The 21999-nt window shown below is 39.4% G+C and overlaps 1 protein-coding gene and 1 long non-coding RNA gene across 8 annotated transcripts in view; one reads left to right on the forward strand and one right to left on the reverse strand.

Annotated features, from left to right (window-relative positions):
- Positions 1–483: 483 nt before the first annotated feature.
- The window catches only part of STAMBPL1 (STAM binding protein like 1), a 51378-nt gene continuing 29862 nt past the window's right edge, over positions 484–21999 (reverse strand). For 2 of the 7 annotated variants that reach the window (XM_081573603.1, XM_081573604.1), the window contains exons 3-11: positions 19580–19797; positions 15405–15480; positions 13140–13235; positions 10347–10722; positions 8858–8982; positions 6469–6606; positions 3624–3736; positions 2023–2122; positions 484–802 (exon numbers count right to left, since the gene is read on the reverse strand). In XM_081573603.1, coding sequence (XP_081429729.1) covers positions 746–802; positions 2023–2122; positions 3624–3736; positions 6469–6606; positions 8858–8982; positions 10347–10722; positions 13140–13235; positions 15405–15480; positions 19580–19797 — 1299 coding nt within the window. In that variant the 3' untranslated portion in view covers positions 484–745. Of the gene's footprint in view, positions 817–2022; positions 2123–3623; positions 3737–6468; positions 6607–8857; positions 8983–10346; positions 10723–13139; positions 13236–15404; positions 15481–19579; positions 19820–21999 lie in introns of all 7 variants that reach the window. The other 5 variants (XM_081573605.1, XM_081573606.1, XM_081573607.1 and 2 more) reach the window with 3 other exon arrangements.
- On the forward strand, positions 14526–19892 carry LOC145539506 (uncharacterized). The gene is made up of 4 exons (XR_014077866.1): positions 14526–15035; positions 16342–16402; positions 16743–16836; positions 18111–19892. It is a non-coding gene; the product is annotated as an uncharacterized LOC145539506 (long non-coding RNA).

Raw genomic sequence — 21999 nt, forward strand, 5'->3', positions numbered from 1 at the left:
TTTATTCCTTTCTCTAGTGTCTCTGCTCTTAGTCCCCTAAATCAAGTTCATGAATCACAGGTTATCTCAGGCCCTCTGACCTCTGACCCCTGGATAGTAGCGCAGGCTCTGGTCTCCTACACTAAGATTGACTGCAGACTCTGAACCAGGATTACCTGGCACTGAACATCACAGGACGGACTCAACTGTCTGCAGTTGTATTTCTTCTCACAGTCTTCTTGACCACCCACAGGGAAAAGCTGCAGAAACAGATGGCCTGTCTTAGAGATCACCTGGTACTCAGAACTTCTTGTTTGGAACTGCATTTTACAGGGAAAAAATAATAGCGAAACATCTGAAGTTCTGAAAACTCATGCAGAGATCTCTCAAAATCCCAGACAGTATAACTTTTAAAAACTATGAATCACTATGTTGTACACCTGAAACTTATATAATACTGTACATCAACTATACATCCAAAAAATAAGTTTAAAACCAGACATGTTGTTTGCAGCGCAATTTATTATGTGGTCATAGTATTCAGGCACATTAATAGGTACTGACAACTCCACTGTAACCTCTTTTAAGACAAAGCAACCCAAAAATAAAGCGTCAAAATGTGCAAAAGTAATAAATATCAAACTCTCTGATCTAAAATGTATAAATATAAAATATCAGTCATTTCTGGAAACATCTTAAGAAAATCCGGCAACCATGGATCCATGGGTAAGTGTCTGGCGTGGAGGGTGCTAATCTTCGGAACGTATCACCTCAGATCCAGCACGATTATCTTTATGTCTTTCACCAACACATGTCTGCATACCTAGGAAAGAAAGACTGGCTCATGTTTAGCATGATTCTCTCTAGAGAAGGAGTATGAATTTCCTGATTTAAAAATGTTCCTAATTTTGCAAAATATTTCCACTCAGAACAAACATAATCATATATACTCATTTTCAACAGCAAGAAAATATTTACAGAAGGTGCCAAGTAGTTTTCATGTAAATAAATCCTAACTTCAAAATCATGTTTCTCTGATGTCTCAGACAGGGAACAGTCAAGCAAACAAAAAAAGATGTATTCAGATAATGTTACTCTAGAGTTACACGAAGCTCATCAAAAAACAGAATAACAGTTTTCATTGAACTGTTATGAAAAACTAATATGGTCGTATCAAGCAGAAATAATTCAAAACACATTTAATCTCATTTTCTTTAATAACTGCTTGCTTTTAGGGACTCCAAAGAAAACTATAATTGTTTAAATATACATAGTCCCACATATATACAGTGATGGAAAGGAAACTTTATATGTAATCAACTCTGCTACAGAAATACTCTTTCCTTTGTAAATAAAATAATAATGGCAAGACATCAGAAGGAAATACAAAGATTTTGATTAAGTTTTTGAGATAAAATTCTAAACTAAGGAATAAAGGGTTTTATCCTATATCATACTGCTACTATTTCCCTCTTAAAAAACAGAGGCTTATTTATTTTATAACTGGAGATTTACACCTCTTAATCTTCCTCTATTTCACCCTGCAAACCCCCTACCCTCTGTCAACCACCCATTTGTTCTCTGTATCTACTACTCTGTTTCATTTCTGTTTTTCAGATTCCACATAAAAATGAAATCATATTGTCTTTCTCTGTATGACTTATTTCACTTAGCATAATAGCCTATAGATTCATCCATGTTGTTGCAAATGACAAGATTTCATTTTTTTTTATGACTGAATAATATTTCACTGTGTGTATGTGTTTGTGTGTGTGTGCACATATACAACGCCACGTCTTTTTAAGCTACAGGGGTGTAATATACAGCATAAGGAATATGGTCAATAATCTTGTAATAACTTAGTATGGGGACAGATGGTACTAGACTTACCCTGGTGATCATTTCATAAGGTATGAAAATGTTACTATATTGTACAACTGAAACTACCCTATTACATCAGCTATATCTCAATTTTTAAAAAAAGGAAGGGGTGAAAAGTAAATACTGTGTACAAAAAATAATCAACATTGTCTATCTACTCACACTGAACAGCCTGGGGTCCTTGGTGTGTGGATGAAAGCCCTTCTTTTTACAAGCGGAAACCTCAAACATGCCAGCGTCAGTGAGCCTGAAGATGCCGGTGCTAAATTTTAGGGAAAAAAGGTACAAAAATTAAGGATCATCTGGGCTTTGCAGATGTTTTGTTTCAATGGCACATGCATACATATTCCTCAAATGGAATGGAGAAAGAAACTACAAACTTTACAGTTTAAAAAAAAAAAAAAATCAATATTGTGCTGGCGGCCGAGAGGAAGACCGGAGAGACCAATGCTAATGCGAAGCACCTGAAGGACAGTAACGCGGCAGTGGGAGACCTTAGAGGAAAAGCCAAGACCTCATGGGAAGAAATTACAAGTGACGGATATGTCTATCCTCTATCGATCATGCATGCCGTCATACATAAAATGACCCGCATACTCATTTTATTGTATACTTCACTTACAGCCCTTTAATGATATTGCGTTTTTTACAAATTGAAGGATTGTGGCAACTTTTCATTAAGCAAGTCTATTGGAGCCATTTTTCCCAACAGCATCTGCTCACTTCAAATCTCTCTGTCACCTTTTGGTAATTCTCACAATACTTCAAATTTTTTCATTATGGTATTTGTTATGGAAAAGCATGATCAGTGCTCTTTGCTGTTACTACTCTGACTTGGTGAAGACTCAGATGATAGCATTTCTGAGCAATCTGTTTTTTTTTAAATTTAAGGTATGTACAGTGTTTTAGAAATAATGCTATTGCACACTTAACAGACTACAGTGTGAACCAAAGTTTTATGTGCACTGGGAAACCAAAACATTCATGTGACTTGCATTAATTGCTTAATCGTGGTGGTCTGGAACTGAATCTGCAGCATTTCTAAGGTATAAGTAATATTTATACAGCCACAGCAAATATGTACTGAGTTCCAGGCACCCTGCCAAGCCCTTCCATAAACTATCATCTAGGTTCACCTTCACATTAATCTGTGATGGGCAGGTATCAGGGATCTGACAAGACTGAGGCTCACAGTGGTCGCTAATCAAGCTGGGATTCCAATGGCTGACTCATCTGCTCATAACTGTGCTGCAATAATCATTGTCCCCAAGACTTAAGAAGATTTTGGAGATAATTAAGCTAAATCTGGAAATTTTCTTTCTTTCTTTTTTTATTGGTCACACTGTGTGGCAAGAGGATCTTAGTTCCCTGACCAGGGATCGAACTCATGCCCTCACGAATGGCAGTGTGGAGTCCTAACCACTGGACCACCAGGGAATTCCCTGAGCTGGACATCTTCTCACAAAAGAAATCATACAACAGAACTAAGATCCCAAATGGCAAACTGAGACAACATCTGGTTTATCCACTTCAAGGTCACATTAACTAAAGAAAGAATTCCATGGTAATTCTACCATGGAAAGGATCTTTAAAAGCAAAAGACTGCAGAGCTACACATATTTGGAAGTCAGCAGGAACCAATCTCTTTTCCCTAAGGGCATGGTGTACCCGCTTATCCAAGGGCTTCAACCTGGTGTGTGGACACACCTGAACCCAGCAGCCCCAGATGAAACCTTACTTAAACCCTCTCAAGTTACACTTACTCTTTATGCTTTGGTGAACAGACAATGGCAATGGCCTCTGGCAACATGAGCTGATAGGAACAGTGAGTGTGGAGATCAACACTGGATAAGAATGCAGTTTGGGTTGGATGTGTCTATAAAAAGAAAAGAAGACAATCTTATTGAACAAGCAACAGAGAAGTCTTAGCCAAAACCAGAGCCCATTCCAAGAAAACACTCTAGCTATTTGCTTTTTCTTTTTTACCACCATTAATCAAATAAGGATTTTGAAAAATGTCTTACTGACATAATCCTTCCCTTCATACGTTTATGGAATAACTATGACTTTGAAAAGAGATTCTCGGGAGTGTTTATATACTTTCTACTTATTGGGAAAGATAAAACTGGAGTTTTGCCAGAGGCTTTAAATAGATCCTCATTTAATCATTGCAACTCATCTGGGAGATACTTATTATTAACATCTCAGTTTTATGTATAAAGATCCTGCAAGGAACAGAACCTTGACTGCAAGATACTTAAGATATGAAACTGTGGACACAAAAGGAAAATTCTTGCTAAATATATCCCACTATGCTGGTGTCCTTTCATGGATCTACACCCCCTACAATAAGAGAAAGGAATTCTCGGAGTTGTTGAATATATTTGGCGCGCATCTTGCATGATGAGAGGAAAGGGGAGATTATAAATTAAAAGAACTATCTTCTGGGTTTTGGCTATATACGGAAGTGTTTATGAAAGGCAAATCAGAAATCTGTATTTGACTATGAAAAAATACATGCATTCATAATGATTTTTAAATTCACAATAAACTCCAACCACTTTCAAAAAGGAATGTGACCACTTAAATCATGAATCCAAGCTCGTATTCATGCTGGGTCCTGGCTTCCTCACTTACTAGTTGTATGACACTGCAAAAATTCTTCAACATCCTCATACCTATGTCATCAGTTGTAAAATAACAATAATAATAATTTTCTTCATGGGATTACTATGAAAATTAAATGAGATAATTAATGTAAAATTCATAGAACAGTGCCCAGTACACAGAAAGGTATCAAAATCATTAGCTGTTATGATTGCTGTTATTGCCATTACTGTTACTTTAATGTTGTTATTATTAACTCAGGGGCACAGACCCATACAAATCACTTCATGTCTTTACATATAACTATGATCGTTTGAAGAAATGTGAGATTTAAAAACTCCTCTCTATTTCACAGAATGAAAGTAAAATCCATTGATATCTATTTACAGAGAGATACATGTTGTGCAAGGAAAAAATAACTCTTGCTCTGCAAAGACCTAGATCAACTGAAGAATAGAAATGATCTGAACTTTTAAACCCAAATCTTTTTTTTTTTTGGCTGCACTGGGTCTTCCTTGCTGCACGCAGGCTTTCTTTCATTGCCGTGTGCAGGCTTCTCATTGTGGTGGCTTCTCTTTTTGTGGAACACAGGCTGGAGGCCTGAGGGATTCAGCAGTTGTGGTGCCCAGGCGCAGCAGTCGTGGTTCACAGGATCTGGAGCTTGGGCTCAGCAGCTGTGGTGCACGGGCTCAGTTACTTGGCAGCATGTGGGATCTTCCCAGACCAGGGATCGAACCCAGGTCCCCTTCATTGGCAGGCGAATTTTATCCACTGTACCACCAGGGAAGTCCTAAATCTCAAGTCTTTAGTGAAGGCACGAGAGTAGGGAGTCAGTAGTCCCACTGGATCAATGAGGGAACCTGGAAACAGGAGGCTAGGAGTCCTGACCAAGGGCACACAGTAATTTACACGTAATGCCAGGACTGCAGTCTCCTCTGCTCTTTTGAATTACAGAACACTGGAAGCTTGGTGACTGTGTGTGTATGTGTATGTTGAGGTGTGTGTGTGTAGATGTGGATATGTGTCTTTCCGCTAGTAAATACTTCTCTATAAAGCAAGCAAAATAAAAGGTGGTTCCTTCTCAGTCTTCAGTGAGATGACTGGTTCCTACCCCAGGCCCAGAGTGAGACTGGATGGAAAAATGTTCACCAAATAGGGGAACCATGGATAGAAAAGTACCATATCATCACCAATAACAATCGCTTCAATATTCTGGGTCCCAAGAAGAAAATGTGTTGAGAAATTCACTGACATATGAAGTCCATTACTGTGTCCCTATTTTATGGAAGAAAAGCTGATGCTGAGATTGCTTAAATCACTTGTCAACATTCCTACAGTGAATTTTTAGCAGAGCTGATATTTAAACTCCTGTCTTTTGATTTGTAAGCCCTGTCCTGCTTCTATGGTGGCTTGGTAAATGTTGGAACACAAATTTTTGGTCCCACTCCATGGCTATATATGCAACGGCACAAATATCTGTGGCCTGTAGGGGAGGTAGTTATACAATGGAGTATATGGTCCCTATCTGACAAGTACAAACATTGTTTAAAAGAAACATTTTCAGAAATTTTCTTAATCTACTTTAGACCCACAGCCAATGGAAAAGGAATACTAATAATTGTCTAATCACATTAGACAGATAAAAATCTGCCTAGGCCTCCATTAGACTACATAAAATCATCAAGACAAGCCAACCTGACTTCCAAAAGTTTCTCTTTTAACTTGGAATGGTAGAAAAAAAAGCATACTTATAATAGCCCTCTCCAAATCCAGATTTGACAGGTTTAGACACTGCTTCACATTGAAGAAAATGCTTTAATATGATGACATTTATTACACGTGGAAAAATTAAAAATAATTAATTATTTCAATTAAGCTGAAATTCCTCCAGGAGGAAAAAAGCCTTACATACACACACACACACACACACACACGCGCGCGCGCGTGCGCACACACACACACAAACCAACAACAACCTAAAACCCAAAAGGTCGAACGTACATGGATCCACCCCAGAGTGAGGAGATCGTGTTGATCCTGAACACTGAATAATTCTTCTACATTCTCTACGTCACAATAGTCTGGTCCCGCAGACTGCTTTGGCACTATTAAGTGGGTAATAGTAAATTCATTATGTGTCTGAAAAACAAAGAGCAAAGAGAATAATAAACACCCGACAGAAAAAAAAAAAGCCTGAGTAGGAAGTGTAATGTTTTAATAAGACCAGAAAGTACCCACCGCTTACATCATCCTCCTCCCACCCACATCACAACTCAAAAACAAAGGCCCAGACTTGAAAACGGATCATTTACCAAAAACTTTGACAGTCAATTGTTTGGCGCTTGAAACCCATTTTCACAACAGAAAAATGTATCATAAATAGGAATCAGTATCCTGGGCCGGTCCCTGGAAGTTTAGATGGTAAGTAAAACACTGCATTAGAACTTGCATAGAAAAATCAGAATAAAATAGCAGCAGGTTTCTCTGGAAGGGGAGATGGTCATTAAATAATTTTGTGGTTTTATTGAAGGGACAATTTCTAATGGTTTGTGAAAGTTGATGGTCTTTCTTATTATTTAATTTCACCTGAAGACTTACGACTTTCTTTTACTATTGGGGGGAGGGATTCACGGGGATTTTCCATAATTAAGACACTGTTTTGGATAGGCAATTAGATAAAGGGGAAAGAAAAAAACCTTTTATCCCTTTGTTGTTGGTCAGTCATTAAATCACGTCTGACTCTTTGCGACCCCATGGACTGTGGCACACCAGGCCTTCCTATCCTTCACTATCTCTCACAGTTTGCTCAAACTCATGTCCATTGAGTTGGTGATGCCATCCAAACATCTCATCCTCCGTGACCCCCTTCCCCTCTTTTATCCCCTTAGATAAAAGATAAAGAGTTGAAAGGAAGAGGGTTGTAGTGATAGGATCCTCAGATAAGAGATGTTTGTGCAGTGAGGAGCTATCCCTCCTTCCACAGCACCATCCTGTCTCTGCTCCTAGGACGCTTCTGCAAACTGGGCACTATTCCTTTGGCCTTGATTATAACACTTCCTGCCACCCCAGCCCCTCCTTTTATGGCTAACTTTGTGTATTCTAAACATATGTAATGTAAACATCACCTTTCAAGGGAAGCCCTTCTTTTTTTTTTTAATTTTTAAAATCATTTATTTATTTTAATTTGGCTGTACTTGGTCTTAGTTGCTGCAGGCGGGATCTAGCTCCTTGTCCAGGGATCCAACCCAGGCCCCCTGCATTGGGAGTGCAGAGTCTTAGCCACTGGACCAACAGGGAAGTCCCAAGGGAAGCCCTTCTTGACCTTCCCCCCTACACCTTCCCATGATACCCTACACTTCCACTGAGAGCACCCAGCTCCATTTATACTTAATTATCTGTCTGGTTCTTTACAAGCATCATATAGGTACCATGTGGCAAGACTGTGGCTGTTGCAGGCTTCTGAATGCCAACACCTAGAGCAGGGCCTGTGAATATTTGTTTGATGAAGGGATGAATGAAGAATGAATGAATCAATCAAACTAAGTACAACATGTGGTCTTGGGGAAGACGCATCCTTAGCATACTGCCCCCCCTGCAGGGCAAAGAAGGCAGCTGTGGGGAGGAAATGACAGATTATTCTGTGCTTATCTTCTCTTCTTCCTCTCCCTGGAGGAAACCATGACGATGCAACACTGGAATACAGTAGGAGAATGTGTGTTGAATGAAACAGATCATTAAATAACAGTCCTCAAGTAAATGTTTAGGAATGAAAATGTGCCTGGATTCAGAAATATAAACTGATACCCCAAAGAGAGGATATCTTTTTTGAAGTAGAAAACTAAATGCATCTTCTCTCTTTTATCTCCTAGTTTGACACTGTCTTTCATCACTTATTTCTGATAAAATCTTCCATACTTAAAATATGACCGGTGCTATATGATTGCAGTTTGCTGAAACTACTGCTTTAAAGAAAACAACACCCTAGCTTTATTCTTCACATATCTGAAAAAGGGTGGCAAGATTATCGCTGCCACAGATACAAGCAAGTTGAGTTAATTATAGGAATGTATGTGAAACTAACAATTGCAAGGGAAATCTGATTTAGAAAACTAGACAGTTCTGGAAATCTGAAAACCCCCCTTTTTCTAAACAAAGACTTAATTTACAGTGTGATTAGTTCTTTACAACAAACTTTATAGCTTCCCTGAGATTTTGCAATCCATTTTCTAGAAGGATAATTCCATTAATGACAGTAGTTTTATCACATTAATTATATACAGGAAATTTCATAATGACACTGAGGATGTTTTTGTTCTGCTCAACTCCTCACAAGAAAGCCAGTTCTACTGACAGTATCCTGTGCAGAGAAGACATGAAACACAGTCCATACCAGCTTCCCACAGAGTATTCCACAGGTTTCTATTCCTCTCACTGTATTGGATTCTGCCAGAAGCAGAAATTTGTGGCAAAGATCTCTTGATAAAACGACGCATCTCAGTCCTTCAACCACTAAATCTAAGAAACAGAAAAGGGAGAAAAAGCTAAAAAAACAAACCTTACATCCCATCCCTCAAGTGACCACAGGTAAATATAAATTCTAAAAATGAAATTATCTGCTGCTCCCCTTCCTGCATTTTATTTTAAAACTTATAAAAGTGAACAATGACCAGAAGGAAGGTAGAATTACATTTGCATATAGATTATTTATATATAAGTGGGAAGGTACAAGCGCTTTTACATCTTGGGGTCTTAGATCAACTGTTCACATGCATGTGTGTTGTTTTCACTTGGCACAAAGTGCAGAGGCTGCAGACAATACATTTCATATTCTATAAGCCTTAGGATATTCTTTTTTCGTGTTTGCCATGTGTTGCTTATATCTTATGGAAGTTGGTCATCATTAAGTAATAGCACCATGTGTTCAGAAATAACTAGCAGTAGAGTAATTTATAGCATGATTGTTTATCATAAGTCTTTCCAAATAAAAAGAAATACAAACTCCATCTGACAGCGTTTGCTGGGAAATTTTCCCACTTGGTTTTGGAAACCTGCCAGCACTGATGTAACAGTCCCAAGCAGCATTAATTCTTGGCAGAGACACATAATCCATTGGGAGGTTAACCACCCTTGTGTGCGGATCCTCCTGGGCCAGGGAAATGCTAAATATTTACATTTAATGACTGAGCAAAAGTTCTGGACAAACAAGTTTGCCAGCATCTTCTTCCTTCTCCAGTGCTAAGTGTTTACCTTTTAGGATTTATGTGTTCCTTGATTAAAATACATGAATGAAAAAAATGCTCAGAATTTTTCTCTGCTAAAATATATGTACCATGATCAAATATAATCTTGCTTATTATGCAGTCTCTGCTCTATCAGGGGGCAAATCACATTTCCTGAATGTTAAGGTTACGTATAGCAAAAGGCAGATGACACAGTCGCTCACACCACATCATACAGGGGAACTACCACAACTCATGATAAAATGAGTAGACCCTGTCCAGATGTCACAGAAATACAGTTTCATAGCGAACAGACTTGTGGACACAGTGAAGGGAAGGAGAGGATGGGACAAATTGAGGCAGTAGCACTGAAACATATACATTACCATATATAAAATTAGATAGCCAGTAGAAATTTGCTGTATGACCCACAGAGCTCAAATTTGGTGAGAGAGGTGGGATGCGGTGGGAGGTGGAAAGGGGGGCTCAAGAAGGGGGGACATATGTATACCGATGGCTGACGCATTGATGTATGGCAGAAACCAACACAATATTGTAAAGCAATTATCCTCCAATTAAAAATAAATAAATTAAAAAAAAAGAAAAACAAACAGACCAAAAAAGAGGTGATTCCATGTCTCGTGGGCATGTATCACTTACTCTGAACAGCATTTAGAGTCGCAGCTGGCTTTACAGCCCTGTTGACGGGAGGTGAGTGGCCAGCATAACTGGTTGCATCACTTTTATTAGACTGATCTGCAAGTACATTCAGCAAGGAATTGTTCTGGTGTGTGGAAAAGCAGGACAAAGCACTGCCATCGATCTGCTCTGACAGTGCTGGGGTTTCCTGGCTTCGCAGCTGACTCCGGGCTAATTCCTGACTCCGGGCTAATTCCTGCTTCTTGAGCTGATCTTCAAAAATCGAAAACTGCTCTGACTCCAGCTGCTGCTGGCGCATCTGGGCGATCCTCTTCCTTTCCGCCTCGATCAACCTCTGATGCTCCAGTTTTTTGAGGATTTCAGCTTTGTATTTGTTCTAGAAAATGTGGTTGCCACAGGAAAAGGTTAGTTTCCAGGCCAAAAGCATCAAAGCGGAAGCAGATGCTTTCAATCTTTCAGCAGACACAGCTAGATACTCCCACATGCCCACAGGGACACTCCTGAGACCACCAGAGAAATATATAACATAGTGGCAAAAGCCCCTTAATCTGATTTCAGGAGCAGTTTAGAGTCCACTCATATTTTACCAGAGACGAGCCAAGATAATCAAGTTCCCTCCATCCTCCTATGCTTTTAAATACTAGAAAATCAAAGTCAGGACTGTCTGCATGGCCTGGCTGATCAGACCATTTCACAGAATGGTCATATTACCCTAGACTGCACTGTCTACTACTAGCTACATGTGACTATTGAAATTTAATTAAAATGAAATGAAATCTGAAATTCAATCCTCCAGTCTCACTAGACATGTGTTAAGTACCACAGGTTAGTGGCTCCCATATCAGACAGCGCCAGAGAGAACACTGCCATCATCATCCAAAGCTCTTAGGGATAGTACCACCCCTGAACCTTTTTGCATCTGACTCTAGAAGCCATAGCGCTGGGACTTTATGGAGAAGGGGGTATCCCTAAAAAGTGGTTCTCAGAATGGGGTCATCGTCTCTGTCAGAACGAACTAATAGGAGCTTTGTTAAAAATGCTGATTCCCAAACTCCCTAGCCTTAACAAAAATATCTAGGCTTTATTAGGTCAGAGAATTGATCTTTAAGAAGCTTCCCAAATAATTCTGTTGAAAACTAGACTTTGGGAGCTACTAGGAGGCAGGGGTGAGGTGGGGGACACAGTTGGAAGCAGCACTTGATGTACACGAATCCCCTGGATCTTGTTACAGGGCTGATTGGCATTCAGCAGGTCTGGGCTGGGGCCAGAGACTCTGCATTCTAACAGACTGCAGGTGATGAGTGTTGCCTGCAGCAAAGGCTTATTGCTATGTCTATGTCTCCCAGACATAAAGGCTGCCATTCTATCTCCCCAAATATTTCTACCTGTCATATACTTGGGATCCTGTTGTGGACTATGAAGTAACTGGTGTCACTAACAGCAGACCACAACTGCTGACGCTGTTCCTCCCAGAGAGCAGAGGGGACTAGCGTTCACACCGCTGAGTAGGGAGGGGAACTTAACAGGCTTTTCTCCCCCTTCCTGTTGTCCTGTCTGGGCCACCAAAATTACTTCAATCTTTCGTGTGTGTGCTTGCTAAGTCACTTCAGTCGTGTCTGATTCTTTGCAACCCTATGGATTGCAGCGCGCCAGGCCCCTCTGTCCATGGGGATTTTCCAGGCAGGAATACTGGAGTGGGTTGCCATGCCCTCCTCCAGGGGAATCTTCCTGACCCAGGTCAGGCGGGGTCTTTACCACTTTACCCCTTTCCCAGGGGCCACCTGGGAAGTCCCAGTCTTTCACAGTTCAAATCAAATTATCACTACCCACACTGGAGGGAATGTTCTGATTTCAACCTTCCTTCTGTTACTCAGTGCAAATGGCTCACTCAAACCTACTTCCAGCAACACCAAAGGAATTAGACAAGGTCTGTGACCATGTTCAGTGCTAACAAGACTGGACTGAACTGAGAATCAGTAATAGTGAAACTTTCAAAGCACATAAACACACAGTCAAACAAAAAAGCAAAAGAGAAGCTGTAAACCTTAAGAGTTCAAGTGCTGAACTGGAATATCTTATAGACTGATCGGTCAGTTTCTTCATTCAATGCCCTTTGATCTCAGACATAATTTTTCTTTTCACTCTCTATTTAATAAGAAGTCATCTATTTAATCCAGAAGTCATCATCCTTTGATGATATGATTACATTTCACTCATATGGCTAGATATTATTCCATCTGGATGTTGTATTTATGTTATTATAGTAATTATAATATTTAAGAATATAATAACATAACATTAAAATATTTAAGAATCGAATTAGATACCTCAGAAACTATATACTGTTCTCCCTACCTCTCTTACTGCCTCCTTTCATTGCTAAAGAGCAGCCATCTGGCTCAAGATTACACTGGCAAGAGTTGGTCAAAAAGCTCTGTTTATTCTTTTTTTTCCCCAACTTTAAACTTTTAATTTTGTATTGGGGTATAGCTAACTAACAATGTTGTGTAGCCTCAGGTAAACAGTGAAGGAACGCTCTGGTTAAATTACTGTAGAAAGTCTATTTTCTAATGCTTCACTTTAGTAGATCTTGTTGGGAAATAAAAACGACCACATCTTTGGTGCAAGTGCTTAACCTGGACGTCAACATCAACTTTTTAATGTGTTTTCCATCACTGTTTCTTTAATTTTAATTTAAATGCATATGACATTTGAAAAACTCATGAAAATAAAATTCAAAAAAATATTTGCACAGAAAACAATTCATGAAATAAATGTACCAACTGAACTTACTTTGCTTTGCAAATATTCTTGGTATTCTATGTTATATTTCTTTAAAAGGTCCTTTTTCAATTCATCTGTCCTTGGGAATGCAATCTCCTTCAGTTTCTTTTAAAAATATATATACATATTGATTAGTAGATTTTCAGTATAGTCTTTCAGATCATCAGCTGAGAAAGAAAAACAGCTGGTATGTGTATTAGAAATCAAGACACAAGTAACCAAACATGAAGGTGGAAAAATCAATATTTTCTAGGGCTCCAAAATACAACTTTTCAGTAGAGAAGAGAAAAAATTATCCTCTTTGTAAGACCTTTATTGACTCCACTGGTTAGGTAAGCATTTTGCATAGGTAGGTACCTCATTTTCAGGTAGTGGATTTGTAACTGCACATTCCATGGTATGTAAATTATATGGCATCATAGTTAAAAGGGACACTGGAGAACACGATAAGTAGAGATCCCTAGGCTTAATGAACTGTAAAAAGCAGTTGAGGCACCTTTTATAAAAATATAGATTCCCCAGGCCTAACCCCAGATTTACTGAATCAACATATTCAGAGAAAGGATTGGGATCTGTATCTCAAACAACTTCTCAGTGATTCTTGATGGCAGGAAAATACCGTCTAAGTACCCACCCCAGCCTTAGTAGAGATGAGGAAGCAAAGGCTCAGAGAGATCAAAAGGCTTGTCCAGTGTCATACAACTGACTTATGGCCTCCTTATGACTAAAATCCAAAACTCTTAACTCTAGCTAAGCTCTTTGATTAAAATTTCTGTGCTCTTAATCTTTTGTCATCCATCAATCCATTTATTCAATGAGCACAAACAGAAAATGTATATGCTTTTGGAGAATTTTTTTTCTCTGTAAGTGAAAATAAGAATAATCCTAAATTAGAGTGGGCTTCCCTCGTAGCTCAGTCGGTAAAGAATCTGCCTGCAATGCAAGAGACCCCAGTTCAATCCCTGGGCCAGGAAGATCCCCTGGAGAAGGAAATGGCAACCCACTCCAGTATTCTTGCCTGTAAAATCCCATGGACAGAGAAGCCTGGCAGGCTGCAGTCCATGGGGTTGCAAGAGTCGGATATGACTTAGCAACTAAACCACCACCACCAAATTAGAGTAAAAGAGTCACCTTGGCAGCCTAAGATCTTGGTTTCCATCCAGAACTTTCTGACATTAAATGAACAAGAGAACTGAATGGAAATGTTACACGAAGGCTGGATAAGGAATGACCCTTCAGACAGTGTACAGAAATTTAACAATGCAGATGACCATTTGTGTTCTACTTACAGGCACCCTCAGGCCTGACATAACTGGTTGTTGTTGTTTAGTTGCTAAGTGGTGTCTGACTCTTTGTGACACCATGGAATGTAGCCCACCATGCTCCTCTGTCCATGGGATTTCCCAGGCAAGAATACTGGAGTAGGTTTCCATTTCCCTCTCCAGGGGAATCTTCCTGACCCAAGGATCCAATCCACATCTCCTGCACTGCAAGTGGATTCATGACCACTGAGACACAAGGGAAGCCCAACATAACTTCCTAAGAGAGTTTTTATTCCATTATGTGACAAAATATTTTTGGAGAGTAATTTAAAATTTCATGTTATGATTGACTTTGTGTACATTATCTCCATCATATAAAATCAACCCAAACTACTTAAGACAAATAAATGGAAAACATTGCTTAAATGTTATCTAAGAGGATATAGTCTCAGCTAAAGATATTTGAAACTATATATGTAGCAAATATTGATGCTAAATAAATACATTTCAACAGCCTTTCTTTTCCTTTGGAATATTTCAGGTCACTCACCAAACACTTCATTGTCTAAGAGGTGAGCTCTATAAGAAGAAAATGACTAGAACTTTGTGGCTGCCTTGATAATCAACACTGATTTTCAAACAGGTATTGAGTTGAGAATTGTATGGAATAACCAAAACCGGCCAAAATGATTGTCTTAAATAAGTATGGGGAAACAGACAGCTATTCTCTTAATCTCTGAGAGGAATCATAAAATAATTCCTTCTTCATATCGTAAGATCAAGTGCATTCTTGATTTTTTTCTTTTCTTCTCCCAGTTTTAAGCAGACACCCCACGGTAATGATGACTAAAGGTCTAAGAAGAGATTGAAATATCATAGCTAATGGAATGATTTTTTTTTTTTTTGCACTGAAACTCTCAAGAGGATTGGACAGACGAGGAAAGAAAAGGGATGAATCAATCATGGATACTTGGGGAACTTGAACTTCCAGGGAGAGTTGATCACTCAATACCTTCATAATATCTTGCTTTTCAGGTGCTGCACATTGCTGGTAATCTCGATGGTTGGGAAGCTTTTCTACAAATAAACTGGAGAAAGAGAAAACACATCCTTAGAGTTGTATGACAGAAAAAGCTCAGTGATGTTTTCTAATATAAGGATGAACCTCCTTTTCAAAAGGACATGGTTAATAACATTATTTATCTGTGCTCAGTCGTGTCCAACTCTTTGTGACACTATGGACTGTAGTCCGCCAGGCTCTTCCTTCATGGGATTTTCCAGGCAAGAATACTGGAGTGGGTTGCCATTTTCCTTCTTATTTAACCTATATTCTTTCCATCTGCCATCAAAGGTTGGTGTAAATATGATTTTGGCATTACAGAGGAGTTAAGCTCAGCAAACTAAGCATTGAGGTTGAGAGGGTTAAAGTCAGGATGCTCCTCAACAGATCACATCATTTTAGTTTTTCTCAGGTCTTAGGCACTTAACCCCACTAGAGCACCATTCTACTTATGTATAGTGCTGGCAACACTGAGGACCACATGAAAATGTTAAGAGTTTGGAAAGACGGATAAAAACACCTTCTCACAGAAACAGACTCAAAGGGCCACTGATGAATCAGCAGTGCCGTGGTGTGAAAGTCACTCAGTCGTGTCCAACTCTTTGTGACCCCATGGAATAGTCCATGGAATTCTCCAGGCCAGAATACTGGAGTGGGTAGCTGTTCCCTTCTCTAGGGGATCTTCCCAACCCAGGGATCAAACCCAGGTTTCCCACATTGCAGGAGGATTCTTTACCAGCTGAGCCACCAGGGAAGCCCGACATGGTATATATATGTGTATTAAAAACTCGTATATGGAAATTCATAACTCAGATAAATGTCAGCCAGAATCCCTAATGGATTAGGAGGTGCTACTTAATAGTTAATTTATTTTTCATCACCTTTTCAGGAACAAGGGACAGTAAAAATGAAGGGAAATCCTTACAGCAAACCAGGTTCATTGTTTCCAGGTAAAGTTAAGATTTTGCTTCCACAAGGGCATGAAATTCTGTTTTTTTTCCTCTTACTGATGTATCTTCAGCCTGTAGGATAGTGTCCATCTCATCATAATAAATGCCCAATAAATATTTGTTAAATGAACGAATGGCCCTTAGAGCAAACACTAGTTTTGATTAATATAGTAGCACATTCTTCCTTCCTCTGAAATTGTTTAATTATTGATTCACCACAGACATGTTTCAATTAACTATCTAGTTTTTTTATTGGCTCAAAGAGGCTAGGCTATTAACTGCAGTAACTGACAAACCTCAAAAGCTCAGGGTCCTAAAATAACAAATGTTTATTTCCCAGGTATGGTTGGTACCAGTACACGCTGGGGTTTGTGAGAAGGTTCAGATACTTGGGAGCCCAAGCTGACAGAGGATGGAAACCGATGGAGACCCTGGTATCTTGTAGTTGCTCTGTTTGGAACACAGGTCAGGGAAAGAAATGGGACTGGAGAATCACTAAGGACTTCTGATTGATTCAGATTGGAACTGATACATGTCATTTTCCTTCACATTTCATTAGCCAGAACTCCTCATATCTTCCTAACTGCAGAATGGCTAGGTCTCCTTTACAGAAAGGAGAATAGGAATTTGTGACCACTAAGAATATCTACACCCATGGGTGGCTCAGACTTAGGTAACGTAAGGAATCAGAAGATAAGGAATCGGCCTGCGATGCAGGAGTCCTGGGTTTGATCCTTGGTTCAGGAAGATTTCCTGGAGAATGGAATGGCAATCCACTCCAGTATTCTCGCCTGGAGAATCCGATGGACAGAGGAGCCTTGCAGGCTCCAGTCCCTGGGGTTGCAAAGAGTTGGACATGAATGAGCAACTTTCATTTATAATTATTGATGTTCGGTTGTTTATAAATCATATACACTTACATCTCAACTACTGAGTGCATAGGCATGGTATTATAATTCTTCTTTCTCAAATGAGAAATTAAAGCTTAAATAAACTACATAAGGTGTCAGTTGCCTAAGTCTTTTATACGTAGAATAAAATCACAGATACGCAGAGTTGAAGAGACCTCAGATTTTCATCTATAAGCCTTTAATTTATGTAGATGAGAAATTGAACTCACAGAGGATAACTGAATTACCAATGATAATATCTTTAGTGATGGGAGAGGATTCAAATATTTTGATTCCTCAGTAACGCAGAGAGTATGTGTGTGTGCTCAGTCGCTCAGTCATGAACAATTCTTTGTGACCCCATGGACTGTATGTAGCCCACCAGCCTCCTCTGTCCATGGAATTTTCCAGGCAAGAATACTGGAGTGGGTTGCCATTTCCAACTCCAGGGGATCTTCCCGACCCAGGGATCGAACCCAAGTCTGTTGGGTCTCCTGCATTGGCAGGTGGATTCTTTACCACTGGTACCAATGAGAAGCCTTCAGATAGTATAGTGGCCCTTTACCACACTTACGTGTATGTACAAAACTCAGAAGGTGAAAAAAATATTATCAATTAGTAACTTCAGAAACTAAAATGGAAAATGTGTGCTATCGATGACAGTTGATAACATCCAATTTCATAGTTAGTTCTTAACCTTCTTTAAAGTCTCTGATTTTTCCCAGGTAAAATGAATGTTGCCAACCATTTTCTAAATTTCCAATAAGTTAATTAACTTTGCATACCATACTAATTGCCTTTAATTTCACCCATGGTAGAATCATGGATGCAGCATTTAAAACAGTTGATCTTGGACTTCCCTGGTGGTGCAGTGGATAAGAATCTGCTTGCCAACGCAGAGGACACAGGTTTGATCCCTGGTTCGAGAAGATCCCACATGCTGAGGAGCAACTAAGCCCATGTGCCACAACTAATAAGCTAGGGCTTTATGGCCTGAGAGCGGCAACTACTGAAGCCCCTGTGCTTAGAGCCTGTGCTCCACAACAAGAGAAGTCACCTCAATGAGAAGCCACCCAGCACCACAACTAGAGAGAAGCCCCTCAACGGCTACAATTACAGAAAGCCTGCACAAAGCACCAAACACACATCGCAGCCAAAAACAAATATGAAAAAACAGTTAATCTTTTCAACTTCTTGCATGTTCTCAGATTAAATCCCCAAGTAAATTAATACAATTAACCAGTGAGTGATTTTCAGTGGAAACAAAAATAAGGGCTTCAGCTCTGATGAGATCACTTTTGGTAACAGGAGATCTTCACAATCAGTAAGAAGGCAAATTGGTACAGAAAGTCCAAATCCTGTTTTTCCAGTTCAAATGAGGATACGCTATTAACAAATATCTATATAATGTGAAGTGTGATATTTTTACATGACTGTTTTGATGTTGCCACTTTCAATATATTGGAAGATCTTTTATACATAACAATTCTTACACAGCTGAATAACTGCCTTAAGAAATACTGACTACAATGTTAAATCAACTACTACACTCTGTCCCCCAATCAGTTCCTTCCTAGGATCGTCGATTTACCCCTGTCTCAACTGTCACCCCACTCCAGTACTCTTGCCTGGAAAATCCCATGGACAGAGGAGCCTGGTAGGCTACAGTCCATGAGGTCGCTAAGAGGCGGACACGACTGAGTGACTTCACTTCCAGTTTTCCCTTTCATGCACTGAAGAAGGAAATGGCAACCCACTCCAGTGTTCTTGCCTGGAGAATCCAAGGGACGGCGGAGCCTGGTGAGCTGCCGTCTATGGGGTCGCACAGAGTCAGACACGACTGAAGCGACTTGGCAGCAGCAGCAACCCATCAAATTAAATTTCAAGAATGTTAATGGCACGTTTCAGTTGCTCTAGAGAGAGCCACAATATGATGTCTGCTCTAAAGGCTTGCATTCTGGTGAAGGGAGAATGACATGGAACAAGAAATTTTATTTGTGAGGAGAGAAAAGGGGGCACTCAGGTTACAGTGCTGGCCTATGGATATACGTCCCTGCACCTCACTTCATCTCTGATTTTCCACCCCTAAGCCTCAGAGACGATACTGGGATGCCTTTGAGTACATGACTTGGTAACTTAAAAACCTGGCCATCCCCTGCTTCTGGAGATTGTAAATTTGATCTGAGTATGAATACATGCCTGGCATCGAAGCCATCTCATCAAAATAGCATGTACATATTTGTTCCCAATGTTCTCATTTCAAAGATCTCCAAGATAAAATACTTACGTTATAAATTTATTATAAAGGACAAATGCACTTTCCAGGTTTCCTTCTTCCAAATACACAGACGCCATCCTCTCCATTTCTACTCCGGATCTAAAGTAGCGGCGTGGAGTGATATCTTCACTGATGGTGATGTTCCCGCCCAGCTTGCTTAGGGCACGGACTCGTTCTTCCGGGGTGAGGGAGACATCTGTGTGGTCTGGCTTCGCAGCTAACTTTTTCTGCAGAGCCAAATTTGAATTTCTGGTTATAAGAAGAAATGAACAGACTGAAATTATAGATGTATTTTTTGTACTAAATATCTGACATCAGTACCTAAGGAAAGTTTTTGTTTGTTTGTTTTAATGAATTAATGACATGATAAAAGTGAAGTCTTTTTGCTTAAACATGTGGTCTGCACACCAAAAAAGCACATATCTGCAGGGTAAACATACACTCTTTTGGACTAAGATCTCTTGCAGGTTTCAGCTACAGTTATGTGGCAGTTCCTGGGTTTGAGAATGTTTTAGGTCATTTTAGGTAAAATATCATTGACCATTATATCCTTAGGAAGTAAGCCAAGAGATGGATTCCTGCCAAGGTAGGGATCATATCATTATACTCGAAGGGTCTCCAAGATATGTTTTGGATCCAAAGTTACTGTTGTATTAATTCTATTCCAAAATACATCTGGTTTAATGAGAAGCTTTCAGGGCCTCTTTGCATCTTTACCAAGTGAATAAAACCCCACCAATAAGTCCTGGAGAAGCCTTTTTCAGCATAGGGACACACCACCTCCCCACCCCCTTCAACTTAATTACACTGTTAATTCATCCCTGACTAAGAAAATAATGATAATAATTACTGAAAAAGGGTCTCTGATATTAATACATTTGTATTTTATTAATAAAAACACACACATATTTGGAAAAACACAGAACATATAAATTCAGGATAATTCTTCAATAAAAAGTCAGTGCTTCTGAAAGGTGGAAAAGTCAACAAAATTTTTTTTTTTCTGTTAAAGGCCATATAGTACATCTCTTAGGCTCTGTGGGACACAGAGGCTCTATGGCAGCTTCTCAGCTCTGCTGGTGAGGAAACAGCATAAACCCCATGTAACCAAATAATCCTGACTGGGTTCCAAGAATGCTGTTATATGACCACAGATTAATGCTTCAGCGACATCAGAAAAAAAAATCTAGGAAAATTAGGGCATTTTCTAAAGCAGACTTCCAGCCTCCTGTATGCACAATAGTAACTTGTCTGTTTTTTACTATGCAGTCTATGCTGAGTTATAATTATTTGTTTACAAGTATTTTTGACTCCTTATAAGCTCCTTGAAGGAAAGGAATCATTTTATACTCATCTTTGTGCTCTGGAATATAGTATATTCCCTGAAACACAAATGATAACCAATAAATATATCAAATAAAGGAGGAAAAGAGAAAGGGAACAATGTGATTATAATTAGACTATCTTTTTACCTGAAGAAAAAAATATTTATTTTCCATTTCTGGGAATGGTACTACTCTACTTAAGTTTAAAACTGATTTCAGAGATAAACTGGGAAATAGCCTAAACTCTTCATCAATCTATAATTTTTCATTTGAATATGAACTTCTTGGATGTAAATAAAATTTTCCAGATGACAAAGCCTTAGTGTTCATTTTTCACATTGACACGTCCACTAAAATTTTAATTATTTTCACATAATGTTCTAGAAAAACACACAGGAACTCCAGGAAAATGACTCCTTCTGCGGAGGTGGATATGCGGCAGACTTGACAATACAGTGTCAGAAAATGAAAAGCGCCTACAACTTTCTGCTCCTCAAACATACTCACAAAAGCAACTGAGCAACTGTGAAGGACTTTTTCCACAGAGAGAGAACACCATCCTATTTCAGAGCAAGCACGAGGCCCTCTATTTGTGTTCTGGTGCTAAACTTTGTGTGTATAGGGTATTCAGTATACTGCTGCCCCCAGGGCAAGAAGTTTAGTGAGTGGGCTTGGGAGGGTCATCAGGAGAAGGTGGATGGTAATGACAACCTTTGTTTATCAAGCCCCAGTGATCGGCTGGTAACATTAAAACTATGGTTTCCAAAAGTCGTAAGGCACCAAGTACAAAACTGGGTCATGGAGATTATATAATGTTGCTATATTCACATTCAGAGACTGATCTGGGACACACAATAAACCCATGGGATCCCCAGGCCCCTGTTATTTCCTCTCTAGCACATTATTTCTCCTAAGATGTAGCTCAAGAAGGTGTGTACTATGTTGGCTGTAAGGGGAAAAGATGAAAAGGGACAAGTGTTTCAGGTATTTGCACATTTACACAAGGATCCCAAAGCCGCATCTCGGTGTTAAACATAAAATGCTTCCTTGGCTATTACTACACAAGGTAAACCTCTAATTTTTCATCTGTGAAAACACTGAGGC

Source organism: Giraffa tippelskirchi, chromosome 2 (assembly GCF_054371585.1).
Source record: "Giraffa tippelskirchi isolate mGirTip1 chromosome 2, T2T-mGirTip1v1.2.pri, whole genome shotgun sequence".
NCBI lineage: Eukaryota > Metazoa > Chordata > Mammalia > Artiodactyla > Giraffidae > Giraffa > Giraffa tippelskirchi.